Here is a 26403-nt window from a genome sequence, read left to right on the forward strand (position 1 = left end):
CCTTTTACTTTTGGAAATGTGCCATTATTCCAAAAACCTACATTTACAAACTGGAAAAGGAGGTCAAAGCATGTTCAGATTTCCACCATTCATTTTCCCTCTGAACCCAACCAAAGGATGAAACACTAAGGAAATGAAGGGAAATTTTCCTGAGATACAAAACTCAGGCAGCACAAACAGCTCAAATACCATAAGAGGAGCTCACAGTGGCTGGCTTGTATTTAAAAAAAAGAAGAAGAAAAATACAATTCCTCTGAAATTCATCAGTGCACTAAATGGAAAATTTTTTAATATTTTTTTAAAAATGATTTGCCCAAGACTTTCCAGAAATGGCCCAATTTTTATCTTCAAATGAATTGCAAATTATTGCCTCTCTTCAAGCTTTCATTTAGGTAGTGCATACTAACTTTTTGGCTTCTGATCATAGGAAATGCAAACTACCATCATCTAATTTTCAAACACTAATACTACATTACATTACACTGGAAAAGCACATTTCCAAAACAGTATCACATAATAATAATAATGGCTTCTATTTACTTCTGTGTACCAAAAGCATGCTAGGCACTTAATCACATGTCCAATTGTTACAACAACCTCGTAAGGTTAACTCTATAACCCCATTTTACAATTTTAAAAATGAGTATCAGAAAGACTTTAAACTACATACATGATCATGGAGCTGCTGGGAGCCGCACATACGTTCAAACCCAGTTCTGTCTGTTTGGCTCCCAGACCTGCGCTTTTTACACCAAACACCCTGGTTTAATCATCACAAGTAGAAAGATCTGTGCCCGATTATCCCTATTTGCCCAGTGAAAAGAACCAAGAGGTCACGTGATCTGCTCCACATCCCAGAATGCGTTTGAAGGGGCCAAGATGACAACCCACAGCCCCCCTGCCTGCTCCAGGTTGTGTTAAGGACCAATCACAGTTCACATTATAAAAGCTATGCTGGTGGCAGGTACGTTGTATTGCTGGGTAGAAAAAACCAAGTGCTCCTGACTTCTGAGACTCTTCAACATTACTATGACTATGGCTTAACCTCAACACAGGTCTGGTGTATTTCTTTCTGTTTCAGGCCACCCAAGAGTCAGGTATCGGGTTTAACTCCTTTATTTGCCTCAGCATCCTCTTGTGAATTCTATGAGCCATGATGCAGAGAACAAGCAGAAACACACATTATTTTCCAGGCCTCTGGCCCATCCCTGGCTGCCCTGACACCATCACTAGGCAATCAGCAGGATGTCCTGATGAAGGACGGACATCAGCTTCTCCAGGATTTTTTCTTTGGACATCACCTTCTCCGGGATTTTTTCTTTATTTGTAAAATTGCAGAGCTTGTGCCGTAAGAATCAGCCAGAAGATGTCAGCCCCACAAGAGCCTGTCTCTGGGGCTGACTTTCAGGGGCATGGATCACGTCAAGTGCCAGCAGGAAAGTCTCCTCTTCTGTAAGCTGCCAACACCACATCCTTAAACCTGTATCTATAAACCCATGTCTTTGGATGTGTTGTGTCCAAGGAAAGATTCTCGAGCAGAAGTTGACACAACACAGCTTCCCTGCAAGAGAAAGCAAACAGGCTTTATCACCTAATAAACATGTCTCAACAGTCAATACTTATTTGCCCGCTTTTTCTGAAGCAACTCTTAAGAGTCACTTGAATTCTATCACTATGGATAATTCTTGAAGAAATTGCATTTCTGCCTCCTAATGATCTTCGAACAAAGCAAGCACCTCATTTTATTAAGTCCAGCTACCCAGAGGAGCTGGTTCAAAGGAAGTTAAGATATAGCGAAAACTGAGGTCTTATTCATTTCGATGTGAAAGAAGGTGACTATGTTATCAAACCTCACCAGGCCCGGCCTCCCAACTGCCAGCAGCAAGAACAAACAGATGTCAGGGCTATTTGTCTTCTTCAAAAATGACAGGAAATCAAAAATCTATCAGATGGATGTGTCAGCAGCACACCGCAAGCAGACTGGTTAGTGAGATTTATGCACCTCCCTCTTGGCTCAGGACAAAATCACCTTCTAACTATTAACACCAACTAGAATACACATGCCACTGAGATATGGAAGCATCGTTAGTGTGAGGTGGTAACCCTGCACAATGTGGTCAGGTTCTATGTGTGATTTTAAATTATGCACATTCGAAATGTATAGTAGCATATAAAAATATTAAGCAACACCTCCTTGGACACATTTGTACAGACCCCATGGAATGCTTTTTTAAAACACTGTTAAGAACTGCAACATTCCAAAGCTCAAAATCTGAGTACACTGTACATGGCACCTAAAGTATCGCCCCATCAGAGGGCTACTGCATCTGCTAAACAAAATGCCTATATTTCTACCCCACTATGTATGTGCACTAGAACTTTATGAAGCAATTTTAATGATCACTATTGCTGGTGTCTTAGCTTCATCATTGTGATCATTCTAATGCTTTTTCATGCCTTAAAATAACACTCTCCAAATGGTGGTCAGAGTTAACGCTCATGCTATTATTAACTTTGGACTAGAGGCAAGATGTGATCAAACGATACATTTAAAACAAAACAAAGACCATACCACCACCAGGAGGCCACCTCGTGTTAACATAGGAGCCATCAAACTCTAATCCAGGGGAGCGACAACTTTTCTTAAAGGGCCAGATAGTAAAAGATATGTCACAGCTCTATGCTTCTGCTGTAGCTGGAACATGACCAGGAACAAAGCTGTATTTCAATGAAACTATTTATAAAAGAGGCCACAGGTTAGATTTGACCTCTGGGTTACAGTTGGCTGACTTCTACTCTTTAGCTATGGAGCTAATCCCTACCCCTCACCTCCCCTCAGCCCTTTCTTTTAATGTAGCATTTTATTGCACATAAAAGGAAGTTTCCCTACCTACATTCTCCCACTCTGGCAAATGTCATTTTGAGAAAATAAAAAGTTCCATTAAGATAGGCATATTTCAAACTTGCCAAAATTTTGTAAAAATAGTCCAAAAAATGAGCTAAAAGGTGGGAGCAATAAGCTGGCAACAGCACTACAGGAACAGCAATGCCTCAGAATGTTCCATATCGTGTTTTTCATGATGCTTACATAGCTGTATACATTTTGTTAGGTAAAGACGACCAAGACACCAAAAAGAGTGTCTAACGGGCTTTTAATGGGGAAGCGCTCCCGGGCGGGGTTCCCAGACCCGAATGAGGCAGGTGGCGGAAGTCCGCGCCCAGACGGACCGTGTTGGGGGAGGCTTTTATACGTTCCTTGCGAGGGATGGTCAGGCTAGATGGACGGGGGTTCAGATAGGTCGCCAGGCCAAGGCGTCGCGGGCTGACAGGTCCTTCTAAGTGGCTGGGGTGGGGCGGTTTTAGCCGGGGAAGTGTGCTGCCATTGGTCCCCCGGATCCGGGAGGCGCCTTCCGTTAGCTGGCGGGAGGGAAAGGAGGGGCGGCCCGTCATGGCCCCGCGGTCTGGCCTTACACATTTGTCAAAACTTATGGAGTCATACACTGAAATTAGTCAATTTAATTGTGCTGATGAAGGCAATTTAACTGAGCAATGAAGCCAATTTTGAAAAAAGCATAAAGCCTTGGCCATAGCCCCTAATTTGCAGTGACTGTAGACCCCTGTGGTAAGAGTATACAGTCCTTAATTCATATTTGCTCCTGAGAGAACTGGTCATAAATGATGACAGTCTGAACTATGTAAATCCTTCAGGAACTCTGTTGCATTAAAGGCATTAAATGCAGCTCTCTTGCACCCAACTCCTCATGGCATCCAGACCTCAAATTCTTCACTTCAGGGAGGAGAACTGGTTGCTTTTTAGAAACAACAAAAAGCCTCGGGATCATGACTTAGCTTTCCACCACAGTAAAACCAAAACCAAAAAACAAGAACATGGATCATTTAAGATGGGAGGTAATGCTTATTAAATTTCCGCTTTTTCACTATAACCCTTTAAATTAAAACCACAAGCTGATGATTTCAAACACGAGGTGTTGTTGAGTCTCAACCCTTTTCAGTCATCTTTGCTCCACTGTGAAGCCTGTCAACCTTTAAGGAAGGGGAAGGAAAGATAAAAGTGGCAAACAGGAAGAGGCTGAGATGCTAAAATCAGGGAAAAGCCACACACAAAAGATTACTCCTCTGATTAAAGTTGATGGAAGATCTACACAATAATTTCAAAATGCCAGCTATCAGCTTTTGCAGGATCCTTGCATTTCAGCTGTCTCCAACTCCAAGATGAGAACTTATTTAAAGCAATCATTCTTAAAAGTGTGGTCCCTGGACCAGCCTCACCAGCATCCCCTGGACTCTGGTCAGAAGCACAAAGCCCCAGGCTCCACCCAGACCTCCTGAATCAGGAACTCAGAGTGGGACTCACCACTCTGCGTTTACCAAATTCTCCACCTGATGCTGACACTCACTAAAGTTTCCAAATCGCTGGTTTAAAGTCTGAAAACCGATATATACTTGTAAGAGGAGTTCCTCATTCTCTAATTAACCTGACTTTAGATTCCACCCTGCAGGGTAAGATGGGCTCTGTGCCAAGTGCACAAGCACAAGAGGTCCTTGGTAAGCCTCACAAAGAGGCCAGTCTGCAAAAACAGGGGGATGTGGCTGAGTTACTCTCCACAACGTTCCCAAGAACAGAGCAGATGTGGGAGCACACCACATGTTGATTCCTTGCCAACATTTTTTGAGCACCTGCCATGTGCCAGGCTTTCACTAGATGAAATTATCTTGCTTAGCCCTTCCAGTAATAAACAGATGTATCAGTATGTGTTAAGTATACAGAGGTTTAATATTCATCAGAATGGAGTCAAACTTGCTAACAAGCAGAAACCCTTTATAATTCTCCAATCCTCATGCCCAGGCCTGGCCAGCATGCTTTGAATGCTGAGGTTCTTGTATACAAATATTCATTTTGCTTCTTCTTTGGTTAACTGTTCTCAAACTTTATTGGATATCAAAGTTAGAGACCAGGTCATTTATACAAGACCATGTATACTCTAGTTTAAAGCCAATATAATAAGGAGCTTTGAGGTAATTCTGAATTACCCATGACAATGTTTGTTCTACTCAAAGGTTTTACCTTCTCTTAGATGTTAAAAACTGAAGTCAGATAAAGTGTGTAACATGCAAATCCACTAACTTATATTAGGCTTTTAGTCTCTCAGATAACTTTGTTCTGCCCTTCCCAGCAAGCATGTCATTCTCCTTGATGTAGCTAATAAAAACTTAAGGAACTGAAAAGGAAATGCTTCTGGAATCCCCCTGCTTATCTGTTAACCCAACATCACTTGCCCTGAAAGTGGCGTGCGCTCCAGCACAAGTACTATCTCTTCCATCCTCTGCCCACGGCAGGCATTGCTAATCAATCACAACACTCTCATCCAGAGCCCGAGGTTATTCTCCAGGCCTTGGAATCCTCCTCAATAGCATCTCAGATAGCCACCCCCAATCGGCAGGAGTATACATGACTGATGAAATATCTGTATTTTACTGATCAATCAGCATGCCCCTTTCTTATTTTTTTCCTACTCCAAATACAGCTTTAAACCCCTGCTTTCACTGTTCTTGGGACAATAAAATTAAGCGTCAGTTAATTGTGAACTGCAGTCTCTACAACCTATGCTATCTTGAGGGTGGCAATCACAGCGGATTGTATTGAGCAGTTTAAACAATCTAAGAGCAGTTGTAACCCAGCACGTAGTACAAAACTGCTCTGAAAATCAAAGAACCAAGCAAATAAAGGTATATAGAACAGATAACAAAAACACTTGCAAGAAGCATCCTGTGAGTATAACTGGGAAACATACGGCAAGAATAGCCCAGGGAGGCTGAAGCATAATACTTGGGCTTAGAAGCATGAAGACATGGCTTGAGTAAATAATTCTGATTTTGCTTTTGGTACTCACTGGTGATTCTTTATTCGGCTAAGGGGGCACCACACTGTTCCTCTAGCAGCATCTCCATTATTCTAATTCCCTATGGAGAGAAGAAAGAAACATCAAAATGCCACATTTCATGGACAAGCACTTTTACATTTATCACAACCTTTCGCTTCAAGGAATCCAAGCAATGGCCATGTATTCATTTCAGAAAAGTAGGCTTGTAGTCATATCTCACATTTTTATAATATTCCATTCAGCAATTTTATATACATTATCTCCACATGTGCTCAGAACTACTTGGGGAAACAGAGCAGAGCTGTGAATCTTCCATTTTAAACATAAGAAAGCAATTCAAGCGACTTACTGTGATCCAGCTACTAAGTGGCAGTGCCAGAGCTGGAATAATCATGGTGATAGTTAACACTACACTAGTGACATCAGAGATCACAGATCACCGTAACAGGTATAATGACGACGAACAAGTCAGAAATTACTGAAATGTGACACAGAGACACGGAATGAACAGATGCTGTTGGGAAAATGATGCCAAAAGACTTGCCTGGGGATTTCCCTAGTGGTCCAGTGATTAAGAATTTGCCTTCCAATGCAGGGGACATGGGTTTGATCCCTGGTCAGAGAACTAAGATCCCACAAGCCACAACCAGAGAAGCTGACATGCCACAACAAAGACCCAGCACGGCCAAAAAAATAAACTTGCTTGATGTAGGGTGGCCACGAGCCTTCAGTCTGTAAAATGTGCAATATCTGTGAGGTGTGATTAAAGGAGCTATGCCTGTGTTTACTCACACAAGTGCTAGACTCGCTGCTAAGGTCTGCATGGGTGTTATCTGGTCCACCGTTATCTGGCGGTGGGTACAAGGTGCATTACAGAGATCCTCCCCCTCTGCCAGCACCACAGGCTGCTGCCAGCACACAGCCACCTTCAGCCAAAGGGAGCTGCGGTACCCGAGGTCATGCCCCTCTCCAGGAGTGGCCCACATCGGATGGCTGGCCAGTATAAGGTAGAAAGACCCAGTCCCCTGTGTCAATTTGGGACAACTCGGAAGGGCATCCCATTGCCACAGTTCCCCCTGGGCTGAGGCCTTCATCACACCTGCAGTTCACGGTTACCTTCTTTCTGCCTGCTTCCCTCACTCCCTCACAAGCATTGTTCCCAAGAGCCCACTAAAGCAACCCTCTGCACACAAATCCCCATCCGAGCCTGTGTCAGAGAGCCCAGCCTTGTTTAATACACACAAAATTCCTGAACAGACACCCTCATTTTACAGATGAAGAAAACAGAAATTCAAAGAGGGTTTAGTAATTCCCCCCACATTATACAGCTATTAAATAATAAAGCCAGAGGAAGAACACAGACGCTGAATTCTGGTTTCAGGGGCACCCCTTAACATCACAAGGCTCACACCAAGGCTGAACACATCAAGTTGCCAGCCCACCCACCTCAGCTGGTCAAGTTCTACCCTGAAGGAAAGAAGAGAGCAGGTACTCCCTCTTTCATTCTTGAAGGACAAGTTCTATAGATCAGAGGCTAAACCTTAGATGGAAAGGCAGGGTTTTGATGTATGAAATGGAGTGTCAAGGAATTCAAAACTGGGTTATCAGAAATGGGACACACTGCACTCGGGGACAGGACAGAGGATAACAACGCTAACTTAAATTGCAGGCCTCAGGCCCCACGCAGTAAGGCTTTGATTTTGGAGGACTCTAGTGGACCCCACAGTGCTGTATTTTTAACTGGTGCTTCCCACAGTCAAGCAGGTCCTGAGTGGACCTACAGGAGACAGTAGGGACTTCCTACCCGGGGTTTGTTCTGAGCCACAGGAGGGGAATGCATCTCTAGAGAAGACAGCACACTATACTGAGTACTAAAGTACACTGAGGGCTTCCCTGGTGGCTCAGCAGTAAAGAACCCACCTGCAATGAAAGAGACATGAGTTCAATCCTCAGGTCGAGAAGATCCCCTGGAGAAGGAAATGGCAACCTACTCCAGTATTCTTGCCTGGAGAATCCCATGGACAGAGGAACCTGGTGGGCTACAGTCCATTGGGTCGCAAAAGAGTAGGACACAACTTAATAACTAAACACCACCACCAAAGCACACTAAACAAAAGTTAACATTTCCTTGAGGCTCCTTGAGGTTTCCAAAGGTCCTTCAGATTTCCAGCTGTTGCTGTTGTTCAGTCACCCAGTCATGTTCAACTCTTTGCAATTCCGTGGACTGCAGCAAGCCAGGCCTCCCTGTCCCTCACCATCTCCCAGAGTTTGCCCAAGTTCACGTTCATTGCTTCAGTGATGCTATCCAGCCTTCTCGTCCTCTGATGCCCTCTTCTCCTTCTGCCCTCAATCTTTCCCAGCATCAGGGACTTCTCCAATGACTCAGCTGTTTGCATCAGATGACCAAAATACTGGAGTTTCAGCTTCAGCATCAGTCCTTCCAATGAGTATTCAGGGTTGAGTTCCCTTAAGATTGGTTTGATCTCCTTACTGTCCAAGGGACTCTCTGGAGTCTTCTCCAGCACCACAAATATAGCCACTATCTCGAAAGGAAGAAATATTAACTAAAGGATCTTGTTGATGCCAAGAAGCATGGACTATGGGGCGAACCAAAACATCAGACTATAGGGCCAGGCGCCCTGCTGAGTATCCTGCTGGGTACCTCAGGCTCCTCACTTTTACCAAGGCATCACTTAGACCAGAGAGTTCAGGGCACCCGGAGGCTGACTAAACAGTGCAACTGCACACCAGAATTACTAGGGGAACCCACAAAAGCAAATAGATTCCCAGCCCTACCCGGACCCCTACAATCGGAACTTCCAAGGCTGGAGCGTGGAGTCTGCAGACAGCCCTCTAGTGGTTCTGAAGCACGACGTGTTCAAGTATGAGAATTTGTTTTAAAAAAAAAAGCAGCTGGATACCACCTCCGGACACTGATGAAACAACTGTCCTTAATCATTTCGGAAGATACAGCACATACTCTTAGAGCTATTTACCATTTTAATTAGACAGGAAAGGAGGAGTTGGGAATGAAACAAGTGGAATGACATTTAAACTAATTCTGCTCTCACTCATTCAACAACAGAACCAGTTCACAAATATTTACTGGGCACCTGCCCATGTGCACTGGAGAGTAAATGGTGAACAAATCTAAATCCTTGCCTGCGTGGAACATATGGACTAGTAGATTTCATTCCCCTTGTCTCATTTTTTTTTCTTCTTCTTCTTCTTCTTTTCCCTTTGGTTCAACTAATCCCTGGGCAATAATTAAATGCCTTCCTTCTCTTTTCAGAATGAATAAAAACAGCCATGTTAATTCTGTTGCAAGCTTCTTTTTATAGAGTGGGCCCCAAACTCTAGTCAGTATGTCTTTAAAACCAGAAAAGCAGACTCCTTCCTTAGAAGTGAGCACCAGTGAACTCTTTCCATCTGTCTAAATTAAGAACGCCACCATTTACTGAGCCGAGAGCTAGCTGACGTAAGTGAAGACTTTGGGGTTTGCCTTGGGAATTGAAAGACATTATTTATTGAATCAATTAAGCTTACAATGTGACAGTTGATTTTCTTTCCCTTTTACCCCCTCTTTCACATCACTTCAGTCTTTTTAAGTAGAACAGTTAGAAATAGAAGGTGGAGAACAAGGGCAAATACAGAGACCCATAAAATGAATTAAAAACAAAAAAAAAGGCCTACCAGGGAGGCCCAGCCATTATTTAGTACTCTCTTTGGTAAGGAGGGACCAAATCAAAACCCAATCGATGGAGTCCTTTCAAATAAAGTCTCTTAAAATCCAACTCCCAAGAGATCAGGCTTAAAGGGGCTAAATTTACACCACTTATCACACAATGATGCCTGAAATGCAAAACAAACATTACTTGGATCCACCTTTATAGACGGAGCTTAACTCAAAAGCTTTCTGGACTGAGAAGCCATAAAGCAGCTGGATTTTATTATTTCCTTCCCTCTGAGCATTTTTCCCCCGGTTTCCAAGTCATCTTTCTCTATTTGCCAATGTACAGACATGGGAGCCCTCCCACTCTCATCTCCTTCATTCCAGGGCTAAGCTGGCCAGATGGGTCCCCAATGAGGAGACCCAGAGTCGCATTTTTCAAATTCAAAACACTTCACAAATTCCCCCATTCTCAGAGCATATGAGAAAGCTAATTATTACAGAAAATGAAAAGCTTGCCTGAAAAGGAGGCAGAGAAAGTTATTAAAGGTGGCTAGATCCAGACAGTATATTTATTTTATTATCAAACAGATGCTTCCTTAAGAAGCTCTGACTTAAATCCAGGAAGTCCTGAGGAGCCTGGCATGAAGGAAGACTGTAGAAGCTGCAGTTTGAGTAAGACCCAAGCCTGGCTGTGAGTATGACATACAGAGAGAGGAATATCAGACCTTACAAAAATTACAAAGTCCTTAGGGAATTCCCTGGTGGTCCAGTGTTTAGGATTCTGCACTTCCATTGACAGAGGCCTGGGTGTGATCCCTGGTCAGGGAACTAAGATCACACCAGCTAAAAAAAAATTACAAAGTTCCAAAGCAGTTCTAAAAGACACATCTGTAGAGCGCTCTTAACAAAAGAGCTGCTCACCTAATTATCACAATAATACAAGATTGGTCATAATTAGATGAAGAATAACTACTTGAGTACTTAGTGTTTAACCAGAAGCTAGGTATTGTGATAACCAGCTTAAGCACTGGAAGACTTCTCCTACTGTGGAAAAGAAAGCTTTCTTGTGCATCATGGCTTTGGAATAAGTACCAGAGACAATATTAGCGCCCACTGTGTATAAAAGACTGCACTGATGCTGTGAGGAACAAGATGCATGTAAGGCATGATGCTTCTGTTCAAGGGGTCGTCGATTTCTTGGGAGGAATTACAAGGAATGCAAAATAAAAACTGAAAAACAAGACAGCCTCTGAGAAGCATTATCATGTTTGGAAAAAAAAAAAGTTCAATGGAAGAAGGGAAGTACAGACTGATCCTGCATGAAGGGAGGACCTAGGGAAGCTGCTGGAAGATGAATGGTTTGAACAAGACCCAAGCCTGGCTGTGAATGTGACATAAAGAGCGAGGGGAATGTCAAGCAGAGCGGGGACTAACAACAGGCATGGGGGTGGGAACATCAGTGCTTGTGTGGTTAAGCGGCGCCTTCCTGAAGGGGGAGGAAGTGGACTGGATGCAGCAGGAATGAGAGTATTACACTTCCCATGTTTCCACGCCCCCCACCGCCACCTGCTCACACACACCCTTCCTCCCACCTCAGCTCTGCTCTTTCCTAGAAGAGACAAAAGCACATACAACATCCCACAAATAGCCCTGTAATTATGCAACAACACTCAGATTTAGGGCCGAGTCCAATTTAACTGTGAAAGTTTGGGCTTTTTACTTAGATTCTCTAATCATCAACTATCTCATCTTTGAAGGGAGATGATGTAGTAACATAGGCCTTTCGTAAGAATCAGTCCAAATAATGTTTTATCTGGTTACCAGAGTACCCAGCTTCTGGTAAATACTCAGTAAATAAATAGTCGTACATCTAAATCTCTTTCCTGATCATCTAATCTCACTAGAATGCAAATTCCATAAGGCTGGGAGCCTTGTCTGTCTTGTACAAGTTGTGACCCCTAGAAGAACAATGTCCAGTACACAGAAGGCCTGCAGTGAATGTCTACTGAATGAATGAATCTATCATTCAACCAATTAATCATCGGTTTACAAGGCTACCACATTAGATGAGAAGGTGCTCAGAGACAGGGAACAACAGTTAACTACATTTGAATTTTTACTCTCTAGTGCAGAATTTGGCACAAAACACATGCTCAATATTTATGAAACATAAGGCTGATCAACTGATTAGTTCTGAATGCCAGGCTGATGAGTGTTAGTTTTGGAATTACAGTGCGATCGGCCCAGTAGTTAGCAACCTAGAAAGTGTGGTAAAAGGTCAGGATAATACAAGTTGCCATAGGAAATGAAAAAAGCAAAGAAAGAACAGAAGTATGAACGATGAAAGGGAGGGAATGTTGTGGAAAGAGCTGACAGTAGAGTCAGGGGACTGAAAATGGGACCAAAACCATCCGGATCAGCCAAGAGGAGCTAGAAAGCGAGGTCGTCCCAGGTGCCGAGTGTACATTATAAAACCACTCACCTCCTGATAAGAACGTATGCAGCAAGTTTACTTTAAAAACCTCACTTCTTTTGATTCTCAACTGTTCTAAGTTGGTTTACAGAAAACTTCCCCAGAATCTTTTTATTTACTTTATGTAGAATCGTAACAGTACCCATAAGAGGCAGAATAAGAAAATGTTGCTTTCCCTGCTTCAGTGTTCCACTGCTTTTATAGTAAAATTCACCTTCTTTACCATGGTTAGAAGGCTCCAAGTGACCTGCCTCTAGCCCACTTCAACTGTAGAATGGAAGGAAGGAATGAGGAAGGGGGACGGGGAGGGAGGGAGAGACAGAAAGGGAGGAATCCACACTCAGGAAGAGAAACACTGCTCAATGCTTCTCGAGGAAAAGATCTTTTCCACAATAAAGTGTCTTTTATTCTGAGGCTTTTATATTTGGCATCTCTCATTTATTAAACTGGGATAACACCAGACTACAGTAAGAGTTAAACTGTCCTGGCACATAACTGTGTGCCAGGCACTGTGCTGAGTGTTCTATCTGCATTGGCTTATTTTACCCTCCTATCTGCCTTAGAGATGATTTTTTTTGGATGAGCCCCAAGGCTCATCTTGATTTCACCCAAGACAATCAGGATTAACTCTGAATATTCATTAGAAGGACTGACACTGATGCTTCAGCTTCAGTGCAATACTTTGGCCACCTGCCGCAAAGAACTGACTCACTGGAAAGACCCTGATGCTGGGAAAGGTTGAGGGCAGTAGAAGGGGGTGACAGAGGATGAGATGGTTGGATGGCATCACTGCTTCAATGGACATGAGTTTGAGTAAACTCCGAGAGATAGCGAAGGACAGGGAAACCTGGTGAGCTGCAGTCCATTGGGATGCAAAGAGTCAGACACGATTTAGTGACTAAACTACAACAACAGTCAGGATTAAGAGTCCAGGATTCAGGTCCCTAGAACACGGGAGGGCGGTAGAGTTTTAATGAGACTGCATGTATTAAAGCACCTAGTGTGACGTTGGGTACACAGCAAGAGTTTTTCTTCCTTTCCGTATTGATCTGCTCAAAAAGCCTGATATATATATAAATCAGATATTTCAGCCCTGCACCCGAACTAAGTGACAAGATTCTTAATACACAAATCAATATTTAATCACATCTACAAATTATTTTAAATACAACACTTTTCAAGTAGGAATATCCTAACAGACTGTATGACTTCAGTATCATTTTCCCACAGGGGCTAATAAACTCTTGAGTAAGATTCATTTTTATTTTGATAAGTAACTCAAAATTCTTAGGTGTAACTGCAGAACATTAAATTGATTCAATAATTCAGATGTCTCTGCTTCACATTATAAATCTTCCTCTCTTCTTCAGGAGAATATTTAATCTCAGATTTGTAAAGGAAAAGAATATATCCCCAAATAACAAAAATCTAAAAACTTGCAAAAGACACTATATTATTTAGTCCAGATAAGAAACTCTCAGGAAAGAATGAAAGTGGCCCATCCAGTTTAGGGAGTTGTCCTGGGATCAAATATCACAATGAAAGATGACAGAACCTATTCCATATTGCCAATTTGAAATGATCCTTGACTTGAAATCAACCTTTTAGCGGCTAAAGGCCTTTAGTCACTGGTCTTCCACAATCCAACGTGACTCAGTAAGTGTATTTTCTTTTTTAATTTTTTTAAATGTGACTTGTAGCAGTAAATTTTTACTTAGTTGTGTTCGACTCTTTGAGACCCCGTGGACTGTAGCCCACCAGGGTCCTCTGTCCACAGGATTTTTCAGGCAAGAATACTGGAGTGGGTTTCCATTTCCTCCTCTAGGGGATTTTCCACACCCAGGGATCAAACCTGCATCTCCTGTGTCTCCAGCACTGCAGGTGGATTCTTTACCTGCTGAGACATCAGGGAAGCCCAGTGATTTTTTCAAACATCAGGCTACCCTCCCATCCAGTGCCACATCCACCTATGACGTTTCTGACAACTGATCATCTTGCTTAGAAACCTCCACTGATGGGATGCTCTGTACTCCTTATTCCTTCTGTCTCAGGCCTCATTACAACACAATCTTCCTTACACTGAAGCAGCACTGGCTTGGTGCCTGGCACCAAAGGGTCCCAGTACCAAGTCTTGTGCCAACTTTTATCCTACCAAACTAAAAGACAACAGGGTTCCTATCAATTCCCTTTATTAGCTTTTTTTTTTTTTTGCTATTCATCAGGTTTTTTGCTCAGTCATAATTTCCTCTTGTTTTTCCCCCATTCTGAGAGAGACAATGGCTAACAACATGCTTGTACATTTAATCAGTGAACTGTCCCTAAAAGAATAAATAAATCTGTCGCCTAGATAATAGATAAATCCAATGGATGCCCAGACAATTTTCTTTTAATCTTTTATCTCACCCTTCTACTTCCCCTAAATTCTCAAATTTCTATAATAGCCTTCTTTACAAGCAGGGCCAGTCTGTTGACTTTGAATTATGTATTTTCTTTGAACAAAATATAATTTTCCAAAGCCTTATTTTGGTCAAAACTATATCCCACCGAAGCCTGTGACTTCCCTGGTGGTCCTATGGTTAAGAATCCACCTTGCAATGCAGGGGACATGGGTTCCACCTCTGGTTGGGTAACTAAGATCCCACAAACTGTGGAGTGACTAAGCCCACTCACTGCAACTACTGAACCCGTGCACCCCAATGGAAGATCCCCATGACATAATGAAGACCCCTTGTGCTGCAGCTAAGATTTGACACAGCCAAAATAAAAAATAATAATAAACCTATCAACCCATCCCACCAGACCTCAACAATACTGAGGCTAACAATTTATCTGGGGCATACTCAATGCTGCGGGGCTTTGCCTACATTATCACATTTAATCCTCTCAACAGTCCTACAAGGTGATATTTTTACTCTCATCATTACAGGTAAGGAAACTAGGCCTGAACAGGTTGCTCAAGGTCACATGGGTAGTAAGCAGCCACCCCGGGATTTAAACCTGGATCTCTCCCACTTTTTCCACAGTGGGTACTCACAGTGCATCTGTGTCTGTGAAATGGGAGGAGGGAAGAGAACACACACACACACACACACACACACACACACACACACACACAACCTTGTAGGATCGCTGTGAGGATTCAAAGAGGCAAGACTCAAAGCTGCTGACACATGACAGTGTCATTAAGCATTACTTTCCATTCTCCCTATGGCCTGGAAAGTAGCTACCGATCTCTTTATGGACCTAAGTCTGACTGGAGGGCCTCACAGACTTAGAGGACTTTCGCATCTCTATGTGCTACCTGGTGCTGTGGGACGCCCGCGACAAGGGACCCTCCTTCAGTTGGTGGTCAGTGACCTGGAGGAACCGTAAGCAGGGGCTCACCTGGTGCCTGTTCATATTTTATGAACACAGAGCATATTTCACTTGCTCCCAACATCACCTCTAAGAGTTAGTAATACTGCTGCCTGATAATACTGAGCTCAGCAGGGCAAACCAGCCTTCCTAGGTCACAGAAGTCATCTGCAATAGAGACAGAACTAGGTAGAATCTAAGCCTTTTGACAGAACTTATCTCTGAGAGGCTTGGGCCCAGCGGGCTGTGCCGAGCACTTCACAGGCCTTGTCTTATTTAGCCCTCAAACCCAACCTATGAAACAGAAATGTGTGTACTTGTGCTCAGTTGCTCCGTCACGACCGACTCTTTTTGACCCCATGGAATGTAGCCCACCAGGCTCCTCTGTCCATGTGATTTTTCAGGTATGAATACTGGAGTGGGTTGCCATTTCCTTTTCAGGGCATCTTCCTGAACCAGGGATCGAACCCACATCACCTGCATTGGCAGGCAGATTCTTCACTGCTGAGCCACCTGGGAAGCCCTGAGGAAAGCGAAATTCAGACGGGGGCAGAAACTTGATCAAAGGCTCCCAGCTAGTAAGTGCAGAGTCCAGAGTCACAGCCAGGTTGTGACTCTAAGCCCTAAACACACCACCTCCCTAGAGAGATTTGTTAGCTTTCCTGTTTATCCTCTTTTCACCTTGGGCATAGTCCTTCCTGCCATCACAGAGTTATTTCTATCTGTATCTGGGTGGTTTTAATCTTACAAATTTAGGGGAGGCAGGTGAAAACAAATTACATACAGTTCTTGGAACTGTCCTAAGAATAAAAGCACCTCACCACAGCTCCAAATCCATTTCGTGTTCTGTTGATAGCAAGTGAAGCTCCTTCATGCACCCTGCAGAAATCAGAGGACACACTTGGGCACTGGAAGCGCTTCTGTTTCAGCACAGCATTTGCTGATTAGAACTCCTTGCTTGATTGTCAAATGTCAATCCGGAGAGCCCTTACTTCCCCTGAAAGGCCTTTCAGTGCTAATCATGATCATTGCTTCTTGGGGACAAAACCGGAGGAGGGCGAATGAGGAATCAAGTTACAGCTTGGCCAGCGTCCAAGGGAACATGAGCAACAGAGATGTAACAGCTCACCTTCACTGCCCATCCTTCACATGGCCTGGGGAGTGACAACACAGATGCTTTTTTTAAAAGCATTTAATTTCACAAAACAAGAGCAGCCAGGACAAAAGCTACATATACAACCCTAAAAGAGAAAAATCTCTATACACACACAAAAAAATCTAAAGATAAACCACCTGCTGTTTTTTAAGCATCAATCATTTGCAGAGGTGGGGGGAAAAATACTGGGTAGCACTTACAGATGCAAAAGTTCTTTAAAATTCCCAAGCCCTGCAATGAAATGATGTGGGGGAAAGAGAGACTTAAGAAATGGAAGTAATAACATAGCTGATACTTTTAAAAGTTGCTCTAATATTTCAACTGCTAACTAAACAGGGCTGCTGCTGCTGCTCAGTCGCTTCAGTCATGTCTGACTCTGTGCGACCCCATAGACAGCAGCCCACCAGGCTCCCCCGTCCCTGGGATTCTCCAGGCAAGAACACTGGAGTGGGTTGCCATTTCCTTCTCCAATGCATGAAAGTGAAAAGTGAAAGTGAAGTCACTAAGTCGCGTCTGACTCTTCAAGACCCCATGGACTGCAGCCTACCAGGCTCCTCCACCCATAGGATTTTCCAGGCAAGAGTACTGGAGTGGGGTGCCATTGCCTTCTCCATTATTGGTTAATCCTTAGGCTCATACCCTTTTTACTGTTGGGTCCCAGATACTCCTGTGTGGATTAATAACCCCCATGTGGATAATGTTCTAACTCTAACAGCTGTCTTGAATGTTAATAAAATCTAATAAAATTCTTCCCTTCAATTAAAAAATCTGAGGCTTGTAAAAAAATATATTCAAACACCCTTCACTCGGTGAACTGCAAGGGTAGTATTCCTCTTAAATAAGCAGGGTGGTAAGTAATTCTGCTTCTTGTTCTGAGGCTGATGCAAAATGCTCAGGGCTGAGGGACAACTCTGATTCACACCTTGTTTGAGATTTGGTCAGCAAAGTCAGGCTCCTTGGGAAATCATTTGTTAGACTGGCTAGAGTGTGAAACGGTATACTGTAGAAAAAGTAAGATTAGCAGGAATATGCCTGGAGAATCCCAGGGATGGGGGAGCCTGGTGGGCTGCCATCTATGGGGTCGCACAGAGTCAAACACAATTGAAGCAACTTAGCAGCAGCAGCAGCAACCTAGTCATCCAGTGTTCGGGCTCAGGGTCCAACTGCCTGCTTTGAACAAGGATTCTACCACTCACTAGCTGTGTGATCTTCAGCAAGTCAACTCACTTCTCTGAGCCTGCTCATCTATAAAAATCATACTTATCTCAGAGAATCGTTGAGCAATTGGGGGGAGCCAATGCATGTAATGTATTAAGTATGATGGCCGGGGCAAGAACATGTTCAACAAAATATTACTTGCTACTGTTTTCTTTCCTGTTGCCCTAAGAGATAAAAAGCTTCTCTGCTTTTAAGATTTTTTAAAAGATAATACAATGGAAATATTAAGCAGTCTTACTACTTTTGGAAAATAATACACTAGGATATACATTTGTTCACTAATTCACTAAATATTTATTGGGCACTCACTGTGTGCTAGATACTGAAGATAATGTGGTAAGATCCACTCAGAAGCCTATCGTTCAGTGAGGGAGACAAAAAATATATTCAAAGAGTCATGAAAATACTCACAAACCAATATGGATTAAAAAAAATATGGCACATATATACAGTGGGATATTACTCAGCCATAAAAAGGGAATGAAATTGTGCCACTTGCAGAGATATGGAGGGACCCAGAGACTATTATACAGAGTGAATTAAGTCAGAAAAACAAATATTAGCATATATATATAGAATTAGAAAAATACTATGGATGAACCTATTTGCAAAAGCAGAAATAGAGACGCAGACACACAGAGAACAAACATATGGACACGAAGGGGGAAGAGGAGGGCCTGGGATGAACTGAGAGACTTGGACTGACGTATATAGACATAGACTATTGACGCTATGTCTAAAGTAGATGACTAATGAGAACCTGCTGTATGGCACAGAGAACTCTACTCAGTGCTTGTGGTGACCTAAATGGGAAAGAAATCCAAAAAGGGGCGATACATGTAAACACATTGATTCACTGTGCTGTACAGCAGAAACTAGCGCAACACTGTAAAGCAGCTGTTTTGTTGTTCGTGTAATCACTGAGTCGTGGACCTCTCATGGTCTCTTTTGAGACCCCATGGACTGTAGCCCGCCAGGCTCTTCTGTCCAGGGACTTTTCAAGGAAAGTATAGTGGAGTGGGTTGCCATTTCCTTCTCCCTGGATATGGGAAGGAAATCCAAAAAACAGGTGATAAATGTAAACATATCTGATTCACTTTGCTGTTCAGCAGACATTAACACAACACTGTAAAGCAACTATACACCAATAAAAATTAGCTTAAAAAAAAAAGTGAATGCAAGAGATGATACCCTCATCTTTCAACTGTACAATTCAATAATAAACCTTATTCTAATGGTTTCATAAAAAAGAAAAAAAAAAGAAAATACTTATATACCAGTAACATTTAGGGAATTTTTCTAAGGTAATGACATAAAATAGGAAGGACTCTGTATAAAGATGTTTCACATGGCCTTGTTTACAATGGTAGGACGCAGAAAGAACTTTAGTGCTCAATACTAAAGAAACGGTGAAATCAACTGTTATACAACTACTTAATGAAATATTATGCAGTTATTTTGGGGGGCTCCAAAATCACTGCAGATGGTGACTGTAGCCGTGAATTTAAAAAAATCTTGCTCCTTGGAAGAAAAGTTATGACCAACCTAGATAGCATATTAAAAAGCAGTGACATTACTTTGCTAACAAAGGTCCATCTAGTCAAAGCTATGGTTTTTCCAGTAGTCATGTATGGATGTGAGAGCTGGACTATAAAGAAAGCTGAGTGCCGATGAACTGATGCTTTGGAACTGTAGCGTTGGAGAAGACTCTTGAGAGTCCCTCGGACTGCAAGGAGATCCAACCAGTCCATCCTAAAGGGAATCAGTCCTGAATATTCACTGGAAGGACTGATGCTGAAGCTGACACTTCAATACTGTCTGAAAAGACCCTGATGCTGGGAAAGATTGAAGGCGGGAGAAGGAGACGACAGAGGATGAGACGGTTGGATGGCATCAACCATCCATTGGTTGGATGACTCAATGGATGTGAGTTTGAATAAACTCCGGGAGTTGATGATGGACAGGGAGGCCTGGTGTGCTGCAGTCCATGGGGTCACAAAGAATAGGACACGACTGAGCAACTGAACTGAACTGAATACAGTCGTTAAAATGATGGCTTCACTGAGAGCTCTAAGCTGTGCACTGCAACTACTGAAGCCCTGGCAACCCAGAGCCCGTGCTTCACAAGAGAAGCCACCTCGTTGAGAAGCCTGCACACTGCAACTGGAAAATAGCCACTGCTCGCCGCAACTAGAGAAAGCCCACGCAAAGTAACAAAGACTCAGAGTAGCCAAAAATAAAGTAAACAAATCAGCCTATAAGATATAAGGAATGAGTTATATTTTCCAATGAGGCTATGTTATGAGACCATGAAATGTAATACTCTAGAATTCATTGAAAAGAAATGTTTCTGTTAAAGGTCAGAGGCTATATTAAAATTGCCATAAGCAAAACATATATTAAAAAATGATGGCTTCAAAGTTTGTGTAGTTACTGTGAAAAGCATTTGTGATAAAATAGTACTTGAAAAAAAGCAAGACATAAATTGTACTTATAATTATGAGTGCTTGAAATCTGCACATAAAAGACTGGAAGGAAATATGCCAATTTGGGTTATAATGGAAAGATAACAGTTATCATTTATGGAGTATTTATTGTGTGGGAAGGTATTTTGAGCACCTGTTTATGCTATTTCCCTTAATCCTCCTACTCACAAGGTAGGTACTACTTTGATACTTTACCTAGAGGTTAAATTCGTAACCACCCTATAAGGGAGGGCACAGACATTTAAACACAGGTTGAGCTGAGCAAAAACAGGCTCATTGTAACCACTAAACATTTGTCTATCATGTCATAATGAAAATTTCAGTTTTTGCCTATAAAATCCTTGCATTTTTCTTTTTAAATAGTAGTAACAACTGATCGTCTACTGTATTCCAAGTCCTCTCCTAAGCATTTTATGTACGTAACTTATTCACCTTTCACAAGTACTATCTGAAGTAGGTTCCTACATTATCCTCATTTTACAGATGACAAAAATAAGACTCAGAAAATGAAGTGGTGTGCCTAAGGTCACACAGCTGGTCAATATAAGGTATGCTGCTGCTTTCAAAGAAAGCCAGGGCAAAAGAACATAAATGCCTCTGCTGGAAATACGGTTTAAAACATTTGTGCGCAGGTAATACTTACTCAAAACATTTTACATAAAATGTTTTTTAAAATTTTGTTTAAAAACTGAAAGTGTCTTCTGGAGGGAGTGCAGCAGCTTTTTAAATTATGAAATATTTCAAACATATCAAGAAGTGCAGAGAGTATAGAAACTAGTGGGCTTTCACAAACATTCATGTCTTAAAAGTAATAAAAGCTACATCCTCACCAAAGGTGAGTGATCGAGAGAAATTTTAATTATAGTCTTTTAAATTTCTTAAACCGGGTGTCAACATGAAAGGAGTTAATTAACTCTCAAAAACCCACCATTTTTCTTTACCAAGAAAATTCAGAGAAAAGCTGTTTAGCTAGAATCTAAGAAAGAAAGCTAGACAAAGAATAAGGCAGCAAATCCCAAGCAGCAAATGCAATGCCAAGGCAATTGAAAGAAATATCACCACAACAAACCTGGGTTTCTGAGATACAAGGTTCCTTTTCTCCTTAACAGGCAGACACCCCAGCCTGTCCCCCAACATCTACCTCGGGTTCTGCCTGATGTCCCCAGGCCCACAAAGGGTGGGCACACCACAAGGAGCCGTCAGCAAGAGATGACATTCTACTGCAGAGTAAGATAAAATAAGAAATGACCACCGACAGGGGGATAGAGAATGATCAAGACGAACAGCTGGACACATTGGAGCACTCAAGGGGCATTTAATTATCACACTCCAGGACCTGAGCACAAAAAAAGTTTCACTATTAGATGTACCTTCAAGAAATTAACTTATCTTTGCAATTCAAGTTATTCTACAGAGAATTCTGTATTAACCCCTGATCTGAGATGCCTGAGTGACCTTTTCCTGGCCTTGTTGGTTAGAGAGGCTTAATTTAGCACCAAAAATCTGGCTGAATCCATTCCCAATTCTACAACAGACTTGATCCACCAAAGGTCGGCAACTAAAATGCACTCAGTCCACACATGCTGTGGGGGCAGCCCCTAGTTTCCGGTATTTCAACACAGCCTGGTCAGGGCTGTTTCAGTTTTCAATTCTGCCCCTATCTTAGGTGTACACAGTGTATGTAGAGATTGACAGTGGCCACCAATTCCTATTTTCTCACTGTCTCTGAACTCACCACAACAGAGAACAGACTCAGAAAACTAATAGATTGGTTGGAAATTCCAACCAGAACAGCGACGAGAGAAAGACTTCAAAATCTCCAAAGATTCTGGTTGGGTGTGAGCATAAAAGAGCAACAGAAAAACAAGTGCCATCGTGCACAGTTTAAGGTTTAAGTTTCTAGTTCAGAGTCAGGTGTGTACCAAGCTCTGGATACTGGCTGATGGCACTGTGCATGCAATTTAATCTCCATGTGCCTCTGTTCCTTCATCTGTAAACTGGATAACTGGCAATAACAACCCCTCTCTCTTAGAGGATTATTGGGAGAACTCAATGTTCATAAGACAGGGTAGGACCTGCCTCCTGATGAACACTCAACTAATTACAGTTACTAGTATTATTATTGTATCTGGCTTTCTCCAAATTTTCCAGAAAAGTCTGTGTTTATAGAGGCATGGACTGAACACAAGCCAGCATATCTATCCCTAGATACCAATACTCAAAGACAGATACAAGGGGACTTTCCTGGGGGTCCAGCGGTTTAAGGGGGTCCCTTGCAATGCAGGGGACATGAGTTTGATCCCTGGATAGGGAACTAAGATCCCACATGCTGTACAGCAATTAAATCCAAGCGCTGCAACTACTGAGCAAGTGTGCCACAACTAAAGAGTCCATGCCCTGCAACAAAAGATCCCACATGACAGACACAACAAACATCTTGCATGCTGCAACTAAGACCTGACACAACCAAATAAATATTCTTAAAAAGATAAATATTTATAATATGCAGTGCATTTAGCTCACATGAATAAGATTATAAAATGACATTGCAACATCCCTACCACAAGCTTACCACCCTCTCTTGCCAATTAGTATTTCTAAAAAGTGCCTTATTTTTAGGCCTTCCCTGATGGCTCAGTAGTATAAGAACCTGCCCGTCACACAGGAGACACAGGTTCGATCCCTGGTCCAAGAAGACCCCACATGCTGCAGAACTGAGTCTGTGCACTCCAACAATTAAGCCTGCGCTCTAGAGCTCTAGAGCTGCAACTACTGAGCCCACATGCCACATCCTGAAGCCTGTGTAGCCTAGAGCCTGTGCTCAGCAACAAGAGAAGCCACTCGATCATGGCCCACGCACCAGTAGCCCCTGCTCACAACTACAGAAAAGCCTGTGCAGCAACGAGGACCCAGCACAGCCAAAAATAAAATCAATAAATAAAAATGTTAAAAAAATTAAAAAGTGTTTTATCTTTAAATATTTTATTGCTGTCACCTCAACCCTCAACTCTCATTGCATGAATCATCTCTGATGTTCTTGGGTCTCTACTTGGCTTCAACTCCTGAATTTTTATGCAGACTTCAGGACTATTTGCCAGACAAATTTTAAATTCTTGGTATTTACACACTGCGGGGAAAAGGAAGTGTGAAACTGTTAGGCACTCAGTCATGTCCAACTCTCTGTGACCCCATGGTCTGTCCATGAAATTCTCCAGGCAAGAATACTGGAGTGGGTTGCCATTCCCTTCTCCAAGGGATGTTCCTGACCCGGGGATCAAAGCCAGGTCTCTTGCATTGCAAGTCGATTCTTTACCATCTGAGCTACCAGGGAGACCAGGGGAAAGGAGGGAGGGCTCAAAACAAACAAACAAAAAACCATACAATGTCAGAACTGAAAACAACCTCCTAGTCTAATCCCTGATTTTACAAAAAATATATATAGATAGATAGATAGATAGACAGAGAGATAGATATATATACAATAGTGAAGTTCAGAGGAACTAGTCCAAGCACATGGCCAAGAAAGAGCAGTCAAAGCAGGGCTGAAGCCCAGGTTCCTGATTCCTGGCCCCTGGGCTCCATACTGCATTGTGCAGAGACATGACTTCCAATCACTATGCAAATAATGACACAGTGAAGCATCCTGAGCTCAGGAACCCACTTTCTATCATTTCAGGAAAGAGCTTAACTTCCCAGGTTTCATTTAGTTTCACAGACAGTAAAACCCCAGAATTCCGGCTGGCTGATTCAAGGGATTCCCAAAAGCTTTACCACTAAGTAGTCTATTAGAACCCCAGTGAATTCAAATGAGCCATGGAGGGATTTCTGAATTCCTTAGTCTCACAGTCAAGGTAGAGGAATGGATTTAAACTCCAGAGAAGGAACAAAAACTGCATCACTGACAGAATACTCATTTTCACTAAGATGTTTTCACTGAGAAGGTTACATTTCTTGGAACTAAAACACCAAAGGTAAGAGCAGGCTGAGAGGAGTTGGTGGGGAGGGGGTATACAAGGAGAGTGCAGTTACCATTATTTAACTGATCTAGAAATAAGTGGCTAAAAATCAGAATCCTGGCAATATTCTCACACCATCTAATGAATAAATATCAAGTAAATCAATCTATCTGAGCACTCAAGAGTGGGATTAAAAAGTATTATCAACAGATTTAAATTGAAAGCTGGGAAATAAGATGGTCAGAATATATTTCATCAGTTCTTCAAGTGATTCCAATAATGCAAAGAATCTTAAAAGAGTTCACATAACCAAGTGGGAAATACATGTCTCCCATAGAGTCAGCAGAACATTACACTAGGGTTCTTGTTTTATTTGTTAGTTTATACTTTAGAATGACAGTTTTATTTGCTCTCTTCTATCTTGGAATCATTACTGGGTTTGGAAATGGTCATTCTTTTTTAGGACTGTGACTACCATGCATGTGTGGATAGGAATTGAGCAGTTCAGGGCAATTCGCCCAAAGACACAATTCAAACCTTGGAGAACTGAGCTCACACAACTAGTTAGTGACAGAAGCATTAACTCTCACTGTCTTTAGAGTAAGAATTAAAAGACTGGAACTAACAATTTCATTTCTTCTTCACAACAATCCTATGAGGGTGGACCAATTAGCCCTGCTTTCCTACTAACAAATGGAACTTCTAAGAAGCTGTCCTTCATTCAAGTCATACAGAAAGAAAAATGATAATACCCAGAGCCAGCTCATAGTGGAAGCTAAAAATAGGCAGAGTTCTTCTGGAAGCAAATCGGTGATACACATCAAAAGTCTTTAAGCTGTGCATACTCGTTAGCATAGAAAGTGATCAGAAATAAATATAAGCATTTACATTTATGGATTCATTACAATATTATTGACAACACTGAAAAAAACAGAAACCAACAATAAGGGCATAATATTATGCCAGTGACATATTATGAAAGCATCAAAAATCATGTTTTCACAGAATATGGAAAATGTGTCATGATATAGAGAAATGTTCACAGTATCTCCAAGGTCAGAATCTCAATTTTGTTTCTCAAAGAAACACATACACATACATATGTAAATATACACAAAGACACATGGAAGGATCCATATCAAAAGTTACATGTAGATACACTGAGAAATATAATTATGAATTTTAACATCATTGAAATATGTGCATTACCATATGTAAAACAATGACCAGTGCAAGTTTGATGCATGAACCAGGGAACTCAAAGCTGGTGCTCTGTGACAACCCAGAAGGATAGGGTGGGGAGAAAGGTGGTAGCGGGGTTTCAGGGCAGGTGGGGCACGTGTGTACCTGAGGCTGATTCATGTTGAGGTATGGCAAAAACCATCACAATATTGTAAAGTAATTATTCTCCAAGTAAAATAAATTAATTAAAAATAAATAAAATAGATAACCAACAAGGACCAACTGAATAGCACAGGGAACTCTATTCAATATTTTGTAATAACATAAAAGGGAAAAGAATTTGAAGAAGAGAAATCACAGCCTTGCAATGAGTAACTGAATCACTTTGCTGTATACTTGAAACTAACAAAACACTGTAAATCAACTATACTCCATTATAAAATAAAAATTTTAAAAACTCAAATGAAGACACACATAATGAAAAACTTTCCTGGGAGTTTACCATAAAAAATAAATAAATTTACATACCAAAAAAATGATTGCAAAATAGTATTTAAAGAAACAAAACCTTACCCATACTGCTGCTATCTAAAATTTTTGTTTGGATAAATATTTTAAGGACTTTCCTGGTGGTACAGTGGATAGGAGTCTACTTGCCAATGCAGGGGACATGGGTTCGATCCCTAGTCTGGGAAGGTTTCACATGCTGTGAAGCAACTAAGTCGGTGCACCACAACTCAGCTCGTGCTCTAGAACCCAAGAGCTGTAACTATCGAGCCATGCAGGCCCTACAGCCCAGGTTCCTCAACAAAAGACGCCACTGCAATGAGAAGCCCTTGAATTGCAACAAAGAGTAGCCTCCACTCGCTGCAACTTGAGAAAGCCCATGCCCAAAATGAACATCCAGTGCAGCCAAAAACACATAAATAAAATTCTAAAAAATATGTAAAAGGCTATTTACTTATAAAAATATACTTCTTATCAGAGAATTTCTCTTAATGC

The 26403-nt window shown here is 41.9% G+C and overlaps 1 protein-coding gene across 2 annotated transcripts in view; it reads right to left on the reverse strand.

The window, feature by feature from the left end:
* Positions 1-1100: 1100 nt before the first annotated feature.
* The window catches only part of PRELID2 (PRELI domain containing 2), an 80365-nt gene continuing 55062 nt past the window's right edge, over positions 1101-26403 (reverse strand). Inside the window, exons 6-7 of one of the 2 annotated variants that reach the window (XM_069592327.1) lie at positions 5913-5982; positions 1101-1561 (exon numbers count right to left, since the gene is read on the reverse strand). In XM_069592327.1, coding sequence (XP_069448428.1) covers positions 5923-5982 — 60 coding nt within the window. In that variant the 3' untranslated portion in view covers positions 1101-1561; positions 5913-5922. Of the gene's footprint in view, positions 1562-5912; positions 5983-18047; positions 18817-26403 lie in introns of those variants that run through there. The other variant, XM_069592328.1, reaches the window with a different exon arrangement.

This window comes from Ovis canadensis, chromosome 5 (assembly GCF_042477335.2).
Source record: "Ovis canadensis isolate MfBH-ARS-UI-01 breed Bighorn chromosome 5, ARS-UI_OviCan_v2, whole genome shotgun sequence".
In the NCBI taxonomy this organism is placed as follows: Eukaryota; Metazoa; Chordata; class Mammalia; order Artiodactyla; family Bovidae; genus Ovis; species Ovis canadensis.